Raw genomic sequence first — 13,851 nt, forward strand, 5'->3', positions numbered from 1 at the left:
ACTGGTTTGACCGTAAAAATTATCTATAACTGACATTTTTTAAAATAGTTAAAATAAACAAACCGATCGAACAGGTCGAACCGGTTCTTGAATAAATCTGACTAGTTTGACCGTAAAAACTGTTTGTAAGATTGTTGTGATCGATTTTTGGTCGAATTGATCGAATCCGTCGGTCCGATCCAATCTGGTTTTAAAAACAATGTTTTCACCAACCGCAGGAAAAGGAGGCAAACCACTGGAGGTGACTTTCATTTAATTTTTTTATTTCTTTGATGAATTCCCAGTAGAATGACCCTTTCGATAAAGATAACTGAGCACTGTTGGTGGCTCCACTTTTTGCCGGCAAGAGGAACTTTAGCATGATCATATCATGATCCTAACCTATAATTTTTCGCAAGACCACTCAATTAGTTCATGTGCTCTAACTACCTTACGTCAAAATTGAGGTAAAACAATAGAATCTAGGAAATGAGATATTAAAATTCAAAATTAATTTAATAACAAAATAAGAATTATACAAACTTCAGTCTTACAAAAGCTTCCTATCAACTAAAGGATACTTTTCCGCGTGTAAGATTGATCCCGTGAAGCATATTCTTTAATGGAATATTGTAAGAGTATGTTATGAGATATGCGTTTGTTGTCCAATCATTCGAGCTCAATCATGTTCGTACACATCTCTCGATTTAACTTTCCGCTAGATCAAAAGAGTCATGATTCATATAAAAATATTACCGAAGTAGTAAACGTTTAGAGAAAAAATGTGTTATTTGACAATTGTAGCTTAATAAACTTGTTGGAATAATTCAAAAGTTCATGTACGTTCAGTAACTTTCACACTTTTCATGATATTATAATTATTAAAGTACATCCATTGATCATATCCAAACTAACATTAAAAACATAAAATCTTGTATCATTTGATCAGTCAACAGAGATTATATATGAGTAGGTTTTTTGTGAGACGAATATCTTATTTGGGTCATCTATAAAAAAACTTTAATATTTTCAGACATTTTATCTTCTTCATATTTCATTATCAAACTAAACGAAACGTGCAATCGCATCATTTATAAAAGTTTCATACTTAATAATTATCAAAAGAGGAAACGCCATAAGCTTTAGCAAATTATCGAGATTACTCATATGAACTCTGTGTATAGCAAAATTCATGAACTTTTAGAAACATACAAAACAAGAAATGGCAGAAAACGTGAAACCAAATCAAACAAAAGTCACAAAACCGCAGTGCTACTACATGACAATTATTAAGATTTTCAGTTCAAGATTACAGGTTGTGATGAATTTCAGGAACAGTTTGATGAAATCCCAAGCATCCCAATATCTTTTGTCTTTGCGGTAACAAACTCCTCCTCTTCTTCATTTCCTCGAACACGGTCCTTTTTACGCTGTAATGAAATTCATGAGCTGAGATCGGCGGCACTGATCTTCTGCTGCTCGATTCTGATTCACAACTTGCAGTTGATGAACTGAAACTTGATTCTGTAAATTCATCTTGATCATGGGTTTTCTTCAAGAACGAATTTTTCTTCTTCATCTGATCGTGATCTGTTGCCCAGCTTTCTGATGCACTTCTGAACAGCAACAAGTCTTTGATTTTCCATTTTTTATGCCAGAGCGAAGAGAAAGACGAAGCAGAAGAGAGTGAAGCCTTGGGAGAGTTAGCAGAACGATGATTCTTAACTGGTTCTTGTTTGGATGACAGATCAGAAACTCGAAACGGGGATAGAGATTTTGTCCCTTTGTGCGTGGAACCTGTGGGGTAATTTTCTTGAATGTTTGATTTTCGCGCCTCCTCCAAGGCTGCAGCAAACGGGTCGATATCTTTCATCCTGTGGCGCGGGGAGAATGCTTCAACGATCATTTTCGTGGGGGAACGAGGTGATTTCGAAGAACCCGATGTCTTGTTCTGGTTGTGCTGCAACCCAGGCGGCGGCTTTAATGGTCTGATCTTTCCTCCATCAAAAAGCTCGTCAGCCGATAAAGAACACCTCCCGAAATTTCCACTGGAATAGAACTCAAAATCTGTACCTTCCTCAGTGCTGCTGAAGTATTCTTCCTTAGGAGTTCCAGGCTTTTCTTCCCAGTAAAACGGAACAGCAGATGATGGAGAGCATTTGTCTTCGCCGTGGAAATCCTGGCCGCAGTAGGCGAAGGGCCGTATGGGACTGCTGGGTGCGCTGTAGAAGAAGGTGGTACTGAAGCTCTGTGGGCTCGAAGGGGCGCTGTTGTAGAATGAAACGCAGGGAGTGTCGAATTTGAAGGGTACAGTTAGAGATGGAGAAATTACTTCCATTTCTTTGGTGTTCTGTTTCAGAGGTAAAGAGGGATATATAACGGCTTGCAGGGGAAAGTGGTGAGAAAGGAGATTTTTTTTTTAAATATGGAAATTTAATTTAATAAAATAATTACATCAAGAATGTGCATAATATTTGTTTCAAGTCAAAATGGTAGCGTGACGTAAGGGTTAATTATATGACAAAAATTTGTGTGAGACGGTCTAACGGGACGTATTTTGTGAGACAAATATCTTATTTGGGTTATCCATGAAAAAATATTATTTTTTATACTAACAATATTACTTTTTTTTGAATATCGGTAGGATTAACCCGTTTCACAGATAAAGATTCGTAAGATCGTCTTACAAGATACTTACACTAATTATATATTGGTATGTTTTGCGAAAAATATTTTAAAGAAATAATTTTTTGATTGAATAAACTTGTGGAAGAAAAATAAATAATAAAAAATATTTTTTTGAAGGATTCATTTTTATTTAGGCTAGGTCACAGAGGATTTTTTTTCCACGAATATTGTTTCATTATTTGATATTTGTGTGATAATGATTAGGAAAATGTATTTTGAAAATTTGAAATAATATTTATTAGATTATAATATAAAAATTATACTATAATAATAGAGTCTACATAGAAAATGTGGGGCACAATAAAATACATATAATAATTTTTCAATACAATCCTAAAAATATATTATTCTGAAAATATAAAAATGTGCACTTAATTTGTTTGCACGACTCACTCGTTTACCTATTTCCTCTAATAACAGGAGCAATAATTAAATGATGCGGTTGAACTATTTTTCACATGGTCAAAATATTTTTTCCTTAATTTTTATATCTTTTACTTTTTGATGTTCTATATGATATTAATATATTAATATCCTAAATATTATAATGGTAATATTCTTTAAATTTGGTTAATACTATTTTATTATATTTTAATGATTGAATTTTGTTTTGAAACATACTAATTTGAAGTTTTGGTGGGTAAATGGATAATTGTTTGTTTTCAATTTTTTAAAAGTTAAAGGTGTTTATATGAAATTCCCAATAAAGGGTATTATTTTTTTAATTTAATTTATGTTGATACTACTATATATTATAAAAAATATAAGGTAAAAACTTGTGTGAGATGGTCTCACCGGTCGTATTTTCTGAGACGGATCTCTTATTTGGGTCATCCATGAAAAAATATTACTTTTTATTGTGAATATCGATAGGGTTGACCCATATCACAGATAAAGATTCGTGAGACCGTCTCACAAGAGACTATTCAAAATATAATGGATTAATCACTTGTTCAAATATTTAATTCCTCTGTATCATTAATGTTATCATGAAATTTATATGGTTCAATGAATTATCATATGGATATTTGATTGTATCTCATTGGTACAACATAACCTCTAGCATATTTTTATTTTTAATAGGTCTCTTATCAGACGGTCTAACTGATATTTATCCGTGAGATAAGTCAGTCATGTCTTATATTTACAACAATAATTAATACTTTTGACAAAAAAAATGATATTTTTCATAAGTAACCTAAATAGGATATGTGTTTTACAACATTGATTCATAAAATCGTTTCACAATTTTTTTGTGCTTTTATCTTATTATTAACAAATTTTCGTTCCACGTTATTTTTTTCATCATTATGATTAACTTGCTGAGGTTCGGAGTGTATCAACCTTTTACGTATCATTAATACTAGCACATTGAGGCACAAGTATTGCACGTGTGTCGATTTATTTTCTAAAAAAATCATAGATTTAGATTAAAGTATTTTAAAGTTTAATTTTTTTAAAAGGGTATTAATAAAATTATGAAATTTTTTTTAAAAGGAAATTAAATTGGAAAAAATTTAAAAATCGTTGGGGTAATCTCCAATTGTGGTCAGCCTTGTACAGCTGGCTACAAAAATATCACATGCTAACATCATATCAGTTTTTTTGACTGACAATGACAATAAAAATAACAGTATAATTATTAACGACTTTCGTTCTTAATTAATAGTTTCATATATTAATCGAGGAAAAATGGAAACAAGAAGCTCACGGAGGTGCTGAAAAGAATTTTCCATCCGTGGCCTACACAATTTGGAAGTTTTGATAAAGGATGTTAGGTGTCTATTGGTCATTTCGTACTTTCTACAATTATCACCAAAAACGGAAACAATGCAATATAATATGTTATGATAAAACGAGACTCAGACAAACTGATTCGGTCTCTCTAAATACACAATAAATCAAGTCGAAGGCCACAAAAGTTTTCCGATAAAAACCCTGATTACTAATAATCAACTCAACCATAAGTAAATAACCCCAAAGCACACAGCTCACCACACACAGTAGGCAAAACTTAACCAATGCTGGAAACGACACTGATCAAGACAACACAAGGAATCGAGGGTAGTTTATCTCACACACACTCTCGTATATCAGTTGAGGAATAGAGAGAAAGAAGATAAGAGAAGAGCTCACATGCACCAAGCAAATAGTACTACACACAGAAGAAGAATGAGGAGTATAACGCACAATTTCACGCTACTGCCTCTGTCCCAATCTCATGACTTCCTAGGGAAAACCTCGGTATAAAAAATATAGGACATAAAACCTAGTAGGCTAAAGCTTATGGGAATGGGCTTTGGGCTTTTGGGCTTGGGTAAGAGTTGGACCAAACCCAACATTTCTCCACCTTTCGGTCCAACGCCGGTTCACTGGACAGGAGAATCACCTACAACCATCATCATCGACCCACTTGCTGAAAAACAAAGTTAATATAAGTACCAATTTATAGTAAACACCAAGTAAGCTACATAAAAAAAAAAAAAAAAAAAAAAAAACCAAACACATCAATCAGAAGTATCAAAATTTAAAATTTTTAAACAAGATCTGAATTTTTCAACAGAAAAACACTTAGTTCCCATATCAGCAGGATTAAATTGAGAATGAATTTTTTCAAGATAGACTATGTCTTTTGCAACCACATCACGAATGTAGTAGAATCTAACATCAATATGTTTAGTTCTATTATGAAAAATAGGAATCTTACACAGTTGTATATCAGAGTGACTATCAGTAAATACTACAACTTCACCTTCAAGAAAACCAATTTCAGAAATAATACATTTCAACCAAATAAATTTTTTTAAAGCTTCGATGAAATCAACATACTCAGATTCAGTGGTTGAAAGAGCAACAATGTGTTGTAATTGAGATTTCCAGCTAATACAAGTACCACAAAATGTAAACACATAAAAAAATTGTTGATTTTCTATTTTCCCTGTCATTTGCATAGTTAGAATCCATATATCCAACCAATTTAACACCAGCATCAAATTTTGAAAATTTTAAACCATGCTTCACAGAACCATTCAGATATCTCAAAAGCCATTTGACAGCTTGCCAATGGTAAACACCGGGATTAGACATATACCGACTCAAACAACTCACGGAATATGCAATATCAGGCCTCGTGCTAACCATTTAATACATGACATAACCTATAACATTTGAATTTGGCACGTTCTTCATGTTTTTAACATCAAAATCTGTTTTAGGAGATTGCTCTTTACTTAGAACAAAATGACCAGCTAAAGGTACATTGACTGGTTTTGCATTTGACATGGAAAATTTACTCAAAACTTTCTTAACATAAGTGTCCTGATTCAACAAAATAACAGAACGTTTTCTATCCCTATAAATGTTCATGCCAAGAATACGTTTAGCATCTACTAGGAATTTCATATCAAATTTAGCACTCAAGCAATTTTTGACATGATCAATAGGTTTCACACAAGAACTAATCAATATCATATCATCCACATAGATAAGTAAGAAAACAGAACATTAGCATTGTGTTTGAAATACAAGCGATGATCATAATTACTTATAGTAAAATCTATAGAGAGCATGCATTCATCAAACTTTTTGTTTCATTGCCTAGAAGATTGCTTCAATCCATACAAAGATTTCTTTAGCAAACAAACATGATCATGATATTTAGAATCAACAAAACCATCAGGTTGTCTCGTAAATTTTTTTCATCAATTCACCATGTAAAAAAGCAATTTTAACATCTAATTGTTTCAACTCCCAATCAAACTGAGCAACAAGGTCAAACATAATTCTCACAGTAGTAAACTTTACAACATGAGCACATATTTTAGTATAGTTTATCCCTTCGTTTTGAGTAAAGTGACACTAAACTAGCTTTAAATGTAACGTCCGAAAAATCAGTCCACGTAAACCACGTGCATGCAAAAATATTTTAATTGCTTAATTGTTTTATTTAATTGCTTTTAAATGCTAGCATGATGTTTCCTATATGATTAAATGTAAAATTGCATGATTAAATGATTATATGACATGATTTCATGAAAATAAGGATTTTGCACGAATATTCGATAACATGCAGGGGAAATGAGACCGGGGACGACCAAGACAAGAATATGTATTTTTATTTAAATAGTGGTAAGGCTTCCTAATATGTGGAGCTAAGACTGCAGTCGACCAAATGATAAAAGCTAGTTACTTTCAAGGATCAAACTTCACCCAAAATGATATATGATTGAAAGCTTATGATAAAAATGATTTTTATGATATATGATTTATGATGATGATGATTAAAGCTATTTTTAAATGATTTTTAAAATGATTTATTTATGCTTGAGTTATTTTAAAATGAATTTTACTATTTATGATTTTTTTATGCTCAAATAATTTTTAATGGTTTATTTATATTCAAAAGATTATTTTAAATAAAAATATGATTTTTAAATGTATGTGGATGTATATGTATTATTTGTTATCTATGTTTAGAACGTGTTGAGTCTTTAGACTCACTAGGTTTGTATGATGCAGGATTTGATGATTTTTGGAGGTGGTGACGATTGAGTCGATCGAGTGCAGCAGTACACACCCGAGGGCCTTTATGTTTCCGCACTAGCTAGATAGATTCATGATTTAAAGATTTTGCTAATGATTTTTATTAGAGATATTTTTATACTTAATTTTTATTGTTAGCCGATCTTTTCAAATGTCGATTTAGGAATTTTTGGTTAGCCGATGATTTAGGATTTTATTTCATGCACTTGAGATTTAAATTGTTAAATTATTTTATTTAGTTTAGTATTTAGAATTTATGATTTATGAAAAAAAATATCGAGGTCGTTTCATTAAATCTAACATATTCACATTCATTTTTGACATTAAATAACCACTTACAGTTCACAACAGAACAATTTTCAGGTTTAGCGACAAGAATCCAAGTGTTATTAACATGCAGTGAATTAATTTCTTCATTCATCGCATTAAACCATCGCATATAGTTTTCAGACTTTAAAGCCTCTTCATATGACTTCGGTTCAAGTTTATCAATCGATTCACACACACTAAATGCATGAGAAGTCATATGAAAATCATCAAAACATTGTGGCTGCCTAATATTGCTTCTAGATCTATCACTAGCCAATTGATATTCATTCAAATCACTAAGATCGATTTCAGGCATATGTTCAGCAATTTCTTCATGAACATCAGCATCAACTTGATTATCAAAAACAATTTCAGACAGATTTTCAGGAAAATCGTTCACATCAAGAACATTCTACACATTTTCAGAATCATGACTTGGACAAAGTAAATGCTCCACCTTGTTTGGAGTAGTGGCAGGTTCAGGAATAGGTAAATGAACAGATAAACATGGAAATTCAAACTCACTGAAAACAACATCCCTACTAATTAACACTTTAAAACCAAGTTGGTCCCTTAACCACAATCTACAACCCTTAACCCCATCAGGATAGCCAAGAAAAACACATTTAACCGAACTAAGTTCAAGTTTGTCAGTTTTCTGACGTACAAAAGTAGAACAACCAAAATCTTTCAAGTTTGAAAAATTAATTTGCGTACTAGACCACACAGATTCTGGACATTTACCATTTAGAAGCACAGAAGGAGATCTATTTATCAAATAAACAGCAGTACAAACAGCTTCACACACCATTTTGCTGAGGCGTATAAGGGACTGTCCTATGTTTTTGAGTACCAGATTCAACACACAAACTTAACATCATGATAACATAAAAATATCACACATGTTTTCACTACAAGAAGCCATATTAGCATGATCATCATGCTGATTTTTAAAATTTTGGTTTTGGTTTTGTTTAGGCCTAGAACACTCTTTAATGTAATGACGAGTTTCACCATAATTATAGTATTTTTTATTCTTGGGATTCGACTTAGACCTTAATTTACTCTTACCTCTTTTTTAACGAAAGATTGGTTATGGTTGTTTGAAGGTTTTTCATTTTGAAATCTATTTTGAGACATTCAACTAACAAACATTAGCTCACCAGAATTATTATCATCCTTATTAGTTTTTAAATCAATATCTTTTCTCTTCAAGCCATTCACAACAGTTTCTAAATTTATCTGATCTCTACCATACTTAATGGCAGATTTATCACTATATGAATTAGGTATAGCATTTAAAAGAACAATAGGGGTGTAATCATCAATATGTTTATCTTCTGTTTGATTAATGTCTTGCTCTAATTTGGTAAACACGTCAACGTTTTCATAAATGTCTTTGTTTAAGTAAAGTTTGAACCGGAAAAATTTCTCAAGCAAAAACAATTTACTGGGCAACGAAGTTTCAGTTTAAAGTTTTTCTAATTTTTCCCAAAGTTCCTTAGCCGATTTCAGTTTACCAACTTTTCTTAACACAAAGTCAGACAAGTTCAAACTCATCATGTTCAACCTTTTTATCGGCAGTTTCGGTAGCTGAATATGATTGGTCTATCACTTTGAAAACCTTTCGTTGTATCAAAATGCCTTTTATTTTCTGATGTCATATTGAAAAATCTTTTTTTCGTTAAAAGGTTCGAGATGATATCCAGTCATAGTCATTTTCAAAAAACAAAATAATTAATCAAAAACAACAAATTTTCACACAGAAAAAATTTAAATCACATAAGATCAAAACGAACACAGCAGCAACAACTTTTAGCCACGAAAATGAAAACACGACAATAACCAAGAAGCACATAAAACCTAGAGTTTCACAAGCAACAAATACCAGCACATAAATCCGCGGCAAGCAGTTACGCAACTAAAGCAGTAAAAGAGGTTTCAGCCAATATACCAGAGTGAAACCCTAAGTAAGAGTTTCAGATTCCGACGAACCGACGGCGACAGCACAGCGGGCAGCAACCAATGGCTCTGATACCACTGTTAGGTGTCCATCGGTCATCCCATCCCTTCTATAGCTTGCTGGCCGACCTGCAACTATCACCAAAATAAAAAACAATACAATATGATATGTTATGATAAAACGAGGCTCAAAAAAATTGATTTGGCCTCTCAAAATACACAGTAAATAAAGGCGAAGACCACAAGGTTTCCCAATCAAAACCCCGGTTACTGATGACCAACTCAACCCTAAGCAAATAGCCCCTAAACACACAGCTCACCAAACACAGTGTCAAAATCAACCAATGCTGGAAACGACACTTGTGGGAACCCGGATGCTAATCATCTTCTTAATCATTTTTGGGATTTAATTATCAATTAAGATAAACAGGGTCTAAATTTTTTTCTTTTACAATACAAGGGCGGAACGTAATGGAATTTAATTAATATACATATCAGTATAAAAATACAGTTCTGTACAATAAACATTCAGACTAGACTAAGGTTCAACTACTAGATTTCAAGTGTTAGAACCATATCTACAACAAGTCCGGAATCACCACGCTAAATTTGTCCTCTCTCATCATCTTCTTGACCCCGATCATGTCCCACCTGTTGTCATGCACACATACAAACAAGACAACAGCCGGCTAACTCCGGTGAGAATAAATCCCAGTATAAACAATGTCTACATGCCATGGTATAATAAAACATGAAACAAATATCACTACATGTATCATAATCTAACAATGCGAATCGATATTAAACTGTAATTAAAACATTAATTGTAATCTACGAAACATAATTTATACAATCTGTGATTCAACTCATGACTCGGCATCTCAGACTCGACTCATCTCTCATCTAATCTAGGGATCCCGGTGAATAAGAACGTAACAGGTCTCCCACCTACTACTACCGGTCGCGGTGGCGGTGCGTTCTTATTTCTGGACTTTGGTCTAGTCTATATCGAATAATCTGTAATAAGGATGCTATCTGTATCTTAAGCATCTCGATATACCAAACGTCCAGTGTCTTGGCATGTCTGTCCAAGACTAACCCTATTCTGACAATGTGCAATGGACCAGTGACTCCTCTGTCATAGTCTAGCCCCTCTGTCAGTGACTCTCACTCAATAACTCTCTGCTTTCTACTTTCTAATTCAATAGAATAAACACGATCATTAAAACACAAAGGTATAAAAACAATACCATACAAGTATGTGGTTTAGGAAAACTCAAGTTAAATCTAACTCAAGTCGATCTCCCAGTTAACATCGATTTATTCCTTTCTCTTCTCGGTCTAACGAAGTCGAAGTCTCGGGTTCAAATCTGTCCATTCCCAATATCCTTTCGAAGCTGGTGATGAGAGGAACACAAATCTTAACTCGGATTGAAAATCGGATGAATAGATCTTGCACAAACTAGCTTCTAAGATGAAAGAATTTTGCACCTTTCCTGAAATGCTTCTCGGTCCTTGCTGCTGAGTTGGTGAGGAAATGAAGGAGACAACACATCATATATGCATGGCAAGGGCAAGTGTCTTATTTTTCACTCAACACGTCGCACCGTGGGTGCGGTAGCTTTTCACCGCGAGTGCGCTTAGCTCTCGGCAGCCCCATCAAAAAATCAGGAACAGCGACCACGGGTGCGCTCATTCTTGGACCGCGGGTGCGGTGACCCTACTGTAGCAGCACCGCGGGAGCGCTCTGTCTGGCACCGCGGTTGCGGTGTCCCTACTGTAAAAACAGCCAACTCTCTGTCCATCAACCGCGGGTGCGGTATATTTCATAGCGCGGGTGCGGTGGCTTTTTCCCTCAAAACACAACTTTCTGCCCTTGCACCGCGGGTGCTGTCTACTTCTTGGCGCGGGTGCGGTCTCTCTCTTTGTCAACAAACTCAATTTGCAACGTCGCTTCTCCACGTCTGTTCTTCCATCGCCTTATTCATAATATATAACAATTCAAAAGTATCAAACTAAAATCTCGGGCATTACAACACTGATCGAGACAGCACAAGGAACCGAGGGCAGTTTCCAATTTCACACACACTGTAGTATATCACTTGAGGAATAGAGAAGAAGAAGAGAAGAGAAGAGCTCGCATGCACCAAGTAAAAAGCACTACACACAAAAGAAGAATGAAGAGTACAACGTACAATTTCACGCTATTGTTTTTGTCCCAATCTCATGACTCCTTAGGGAAAACCTCGATATAAAAAATATAGGACATAAAACTTAGTATGCTAAGGCTTTTGGGAATGGATTTTGGGTTTTTGGGCTTGGGTAAGAGTTGGGCCAAACCCAACAATGGAGGTAAATTTATTTTATTATGTAAATTTCTAAAATTACGCTGGAATTTTTTTTTCAGAAAAAGGTCAATATATATTGCAGCCGTCGCCTTGTCTGAAGACTGAAGCCATCAAAATAGATGTCGATTTTCCAGAAGAGTAGCGAAAACATTGATATCAACAACTCATGGCCTGCAGCTGTTTGGTGATGAAGACCACAATCGCATGGCCCACTTCATTAAATTTTCACATGTCAATTTTTTTGGACAAATAGTAGAATTTACACTATTCATGGAAAAAATTAATTTTTATAGTAAAAGTATTATATTTTTTTTGTTAATATAGATCAAGTTAATTGAAAGATATAGATCGGTGAAATCATCAGAGGAGACTTATAATTGAATGTGATTTTTAGATTGATAAAATTGAAAGTAATAATTTATAAAACACGCATATTTTGTATTTTAGGTTCTCTTTGTAAAATTGTATTTTGAATTTAGAAATTAATCATATGTTGTATTTTTATTAATAAATATAAAAAGATTGTGCGTGCATGTAGAATTATATAAATCACTTTCTCTTGATATATTTAAAGATACATATTATATATTATAATTATTTGTTGAAATAATATAATTAATTTTAAAAGCTCTATGGAGACTCTCCAAAATGCTACAATGGATTGGTAGTAGCTGGTTGTACCATCGCAATTCGTTGCTTGCTGGACCTATGCAGGAGATATTATTATTATCATTATTATTATTATTATAAATGAAGGAGATATTATTATTATTATTGTTATTATTATTATTATCCAATCAGTGTGATTCCTTCAACAACAAAAAAAAATCGGTGTAATTAATTGACATTTCAATGCTGTACAAATTTGACTTTATTGTCTGAAAGATTTCTTCTCATCCATAAATTTATCTAGAAAATAATGCCAGCATAACCTCGAGAGCCCTTCAATCTTGATTCCCCATATCCCCTTTCAATGGCTGCAGCGAATTCAAATGAGATTCTTCATGATTTTTCTCCCTTGTTGAGACACTATAAAGATGGCCGAGTTGAAAGATTAATCGGCAGCGGTTTGATTCCACCATCATTCGATCCCGAAACCGGCGTGCAATCCAAAGACGTCGAAATCGCACCAGAAATCAACCTATCCGCCCGGCTGTACCTACCGAAGGACGCCTCCCCAGCCGAGAAGCTTCCCATCCTTCTCTATTTTCACGGCGGTGGCTTTGTGCACGAATCTGCCTTCTCTGAACTGTACCAGAATCACCTGAACCACTTGGTTGCTGAAGCAAATGTTGTTGCAGTGTCTTTGAACTACAGGTTGGCCCCAGAACACCCTCTCCCGATCGCTTTCGAAGATTCTTGGCTCGCCCTCGAATGGATCGCCACTCAATTCACCGAAGAGGGGCATCATGAAGAATGGATCAAAGAGCACGCAGATGCCAATCGTGTGTACATAGGCGGGGACAGTGCCGGTGGAACCATAGCACACTACGTAGCTTTACGTGCAGGGATTGAGAAGTTGAAAGGAATCACTCTACGTGGGGCATTTCTGAACTGCCCGTTCTTTTGGGGCGAGGTTCCCATGGGAAATGAAGAGACTCATCCCATGTATTCGAAGAGTTTTCTGGATGCACTTTGGAACTTCGCCAACCCGAGTAGCACTAAAGGGTGCGACGACCCGTTGATCAATCCGGATACTGATCCAAGAATTGCCAGTTTAGGGTGCAAGAGATTGCTCGTTTACGTTGCGGAGAAGGATGTGTTCAGGGTCAGAGGGTTGCATTATAAGGAGGTATTGGAGAAAAATGGTTGGGACGGAGAGATTGAGGTTGTGGATGTTGCAGGAGAGGTTCATGTATTCAGTGTATTTGCTCCTACTAGTGAAAATGGCGTGGCTATGATAAAAAAGGTTTCTTCATTTATTAATGCTGAATAGTTGTATCATTTCATTTGCAATGGTTAAAAAAACTGTGGAAGGTTTTTAATAAAAGAATAAAGTATAAATAATACTTTCCTACAATGC

The 13,851-nt window shown here is 34.5% G+C and overlaps 2 protein-coding genes across 2 annotated transcripts; one reads left to right on the plus strand and one right to left on the minus strand.

Moving 5' to 3' along the window:
• Positions 1–1,288: 1,288 nt before the first annotated feature.
• Positions 1,289–2,317, minus strand: LOC142530708 (uncharacterized). The gene has a single exon (XM_075636523.1). It carries the CDS (start codon positions 2,315–2,317, stop codon positions 1,289–1,291), a length of 1,029 nt encoding a protein of 342 aa, XP_075492638.1.
• A 10,395-nt stretch (positions 2,318–12,712) lies between these two features.
• LOC142531377 (2-hydroxyisoflavanone dehydratase-like) lies at positions 12,713–13,835 on the plus strand. The gene has a single exon (XM_075637479.1). It carries the CDS (start codon positions 12,802–12,804, stop codon positions 13,762–13,764), a length of 963 nt encoding a protein of 320 aa, XP_075493594.1. The 5' UTR covers positions 12,713–12,801; the 3' UTR covers positions 13,765–13,835.
• The last annotated feature ends 16 nt before the right edge of the window (positions 13,836–13,851 follow it).

This window comes from Primulina tabacum, chromosome 17 (assembly GCF_025594145.1).
Source record: "Primulina tabacum isolate GXHZ01 chromosome 17, ASM2559414v2, whole genome shotgun sequence".
Taxonomy (NCBI): domain Eukaryota; kingdom Viridiplantae; phylum Streptophyta; class Magnoliopsida; order Lamiales; family Gesneriaceae; genus Primulina; species Primulina tabacum.

Coding starts and splice junctions, on each gene's coding strand:
- LOC142530708 (XM_075636523.1), bottom strand. CDS start 2,317: ATGGAAGTAATTTCTCCATCTCTAACTGTACCCTTCAAATTCGACACT.
- LOC142531377 (XM_075637479.1), top strand. CDS start 12,802: ATGGCTGCAGCGAATTCAAATGAGATTCTTCATGATTTTTCTCCCTTG.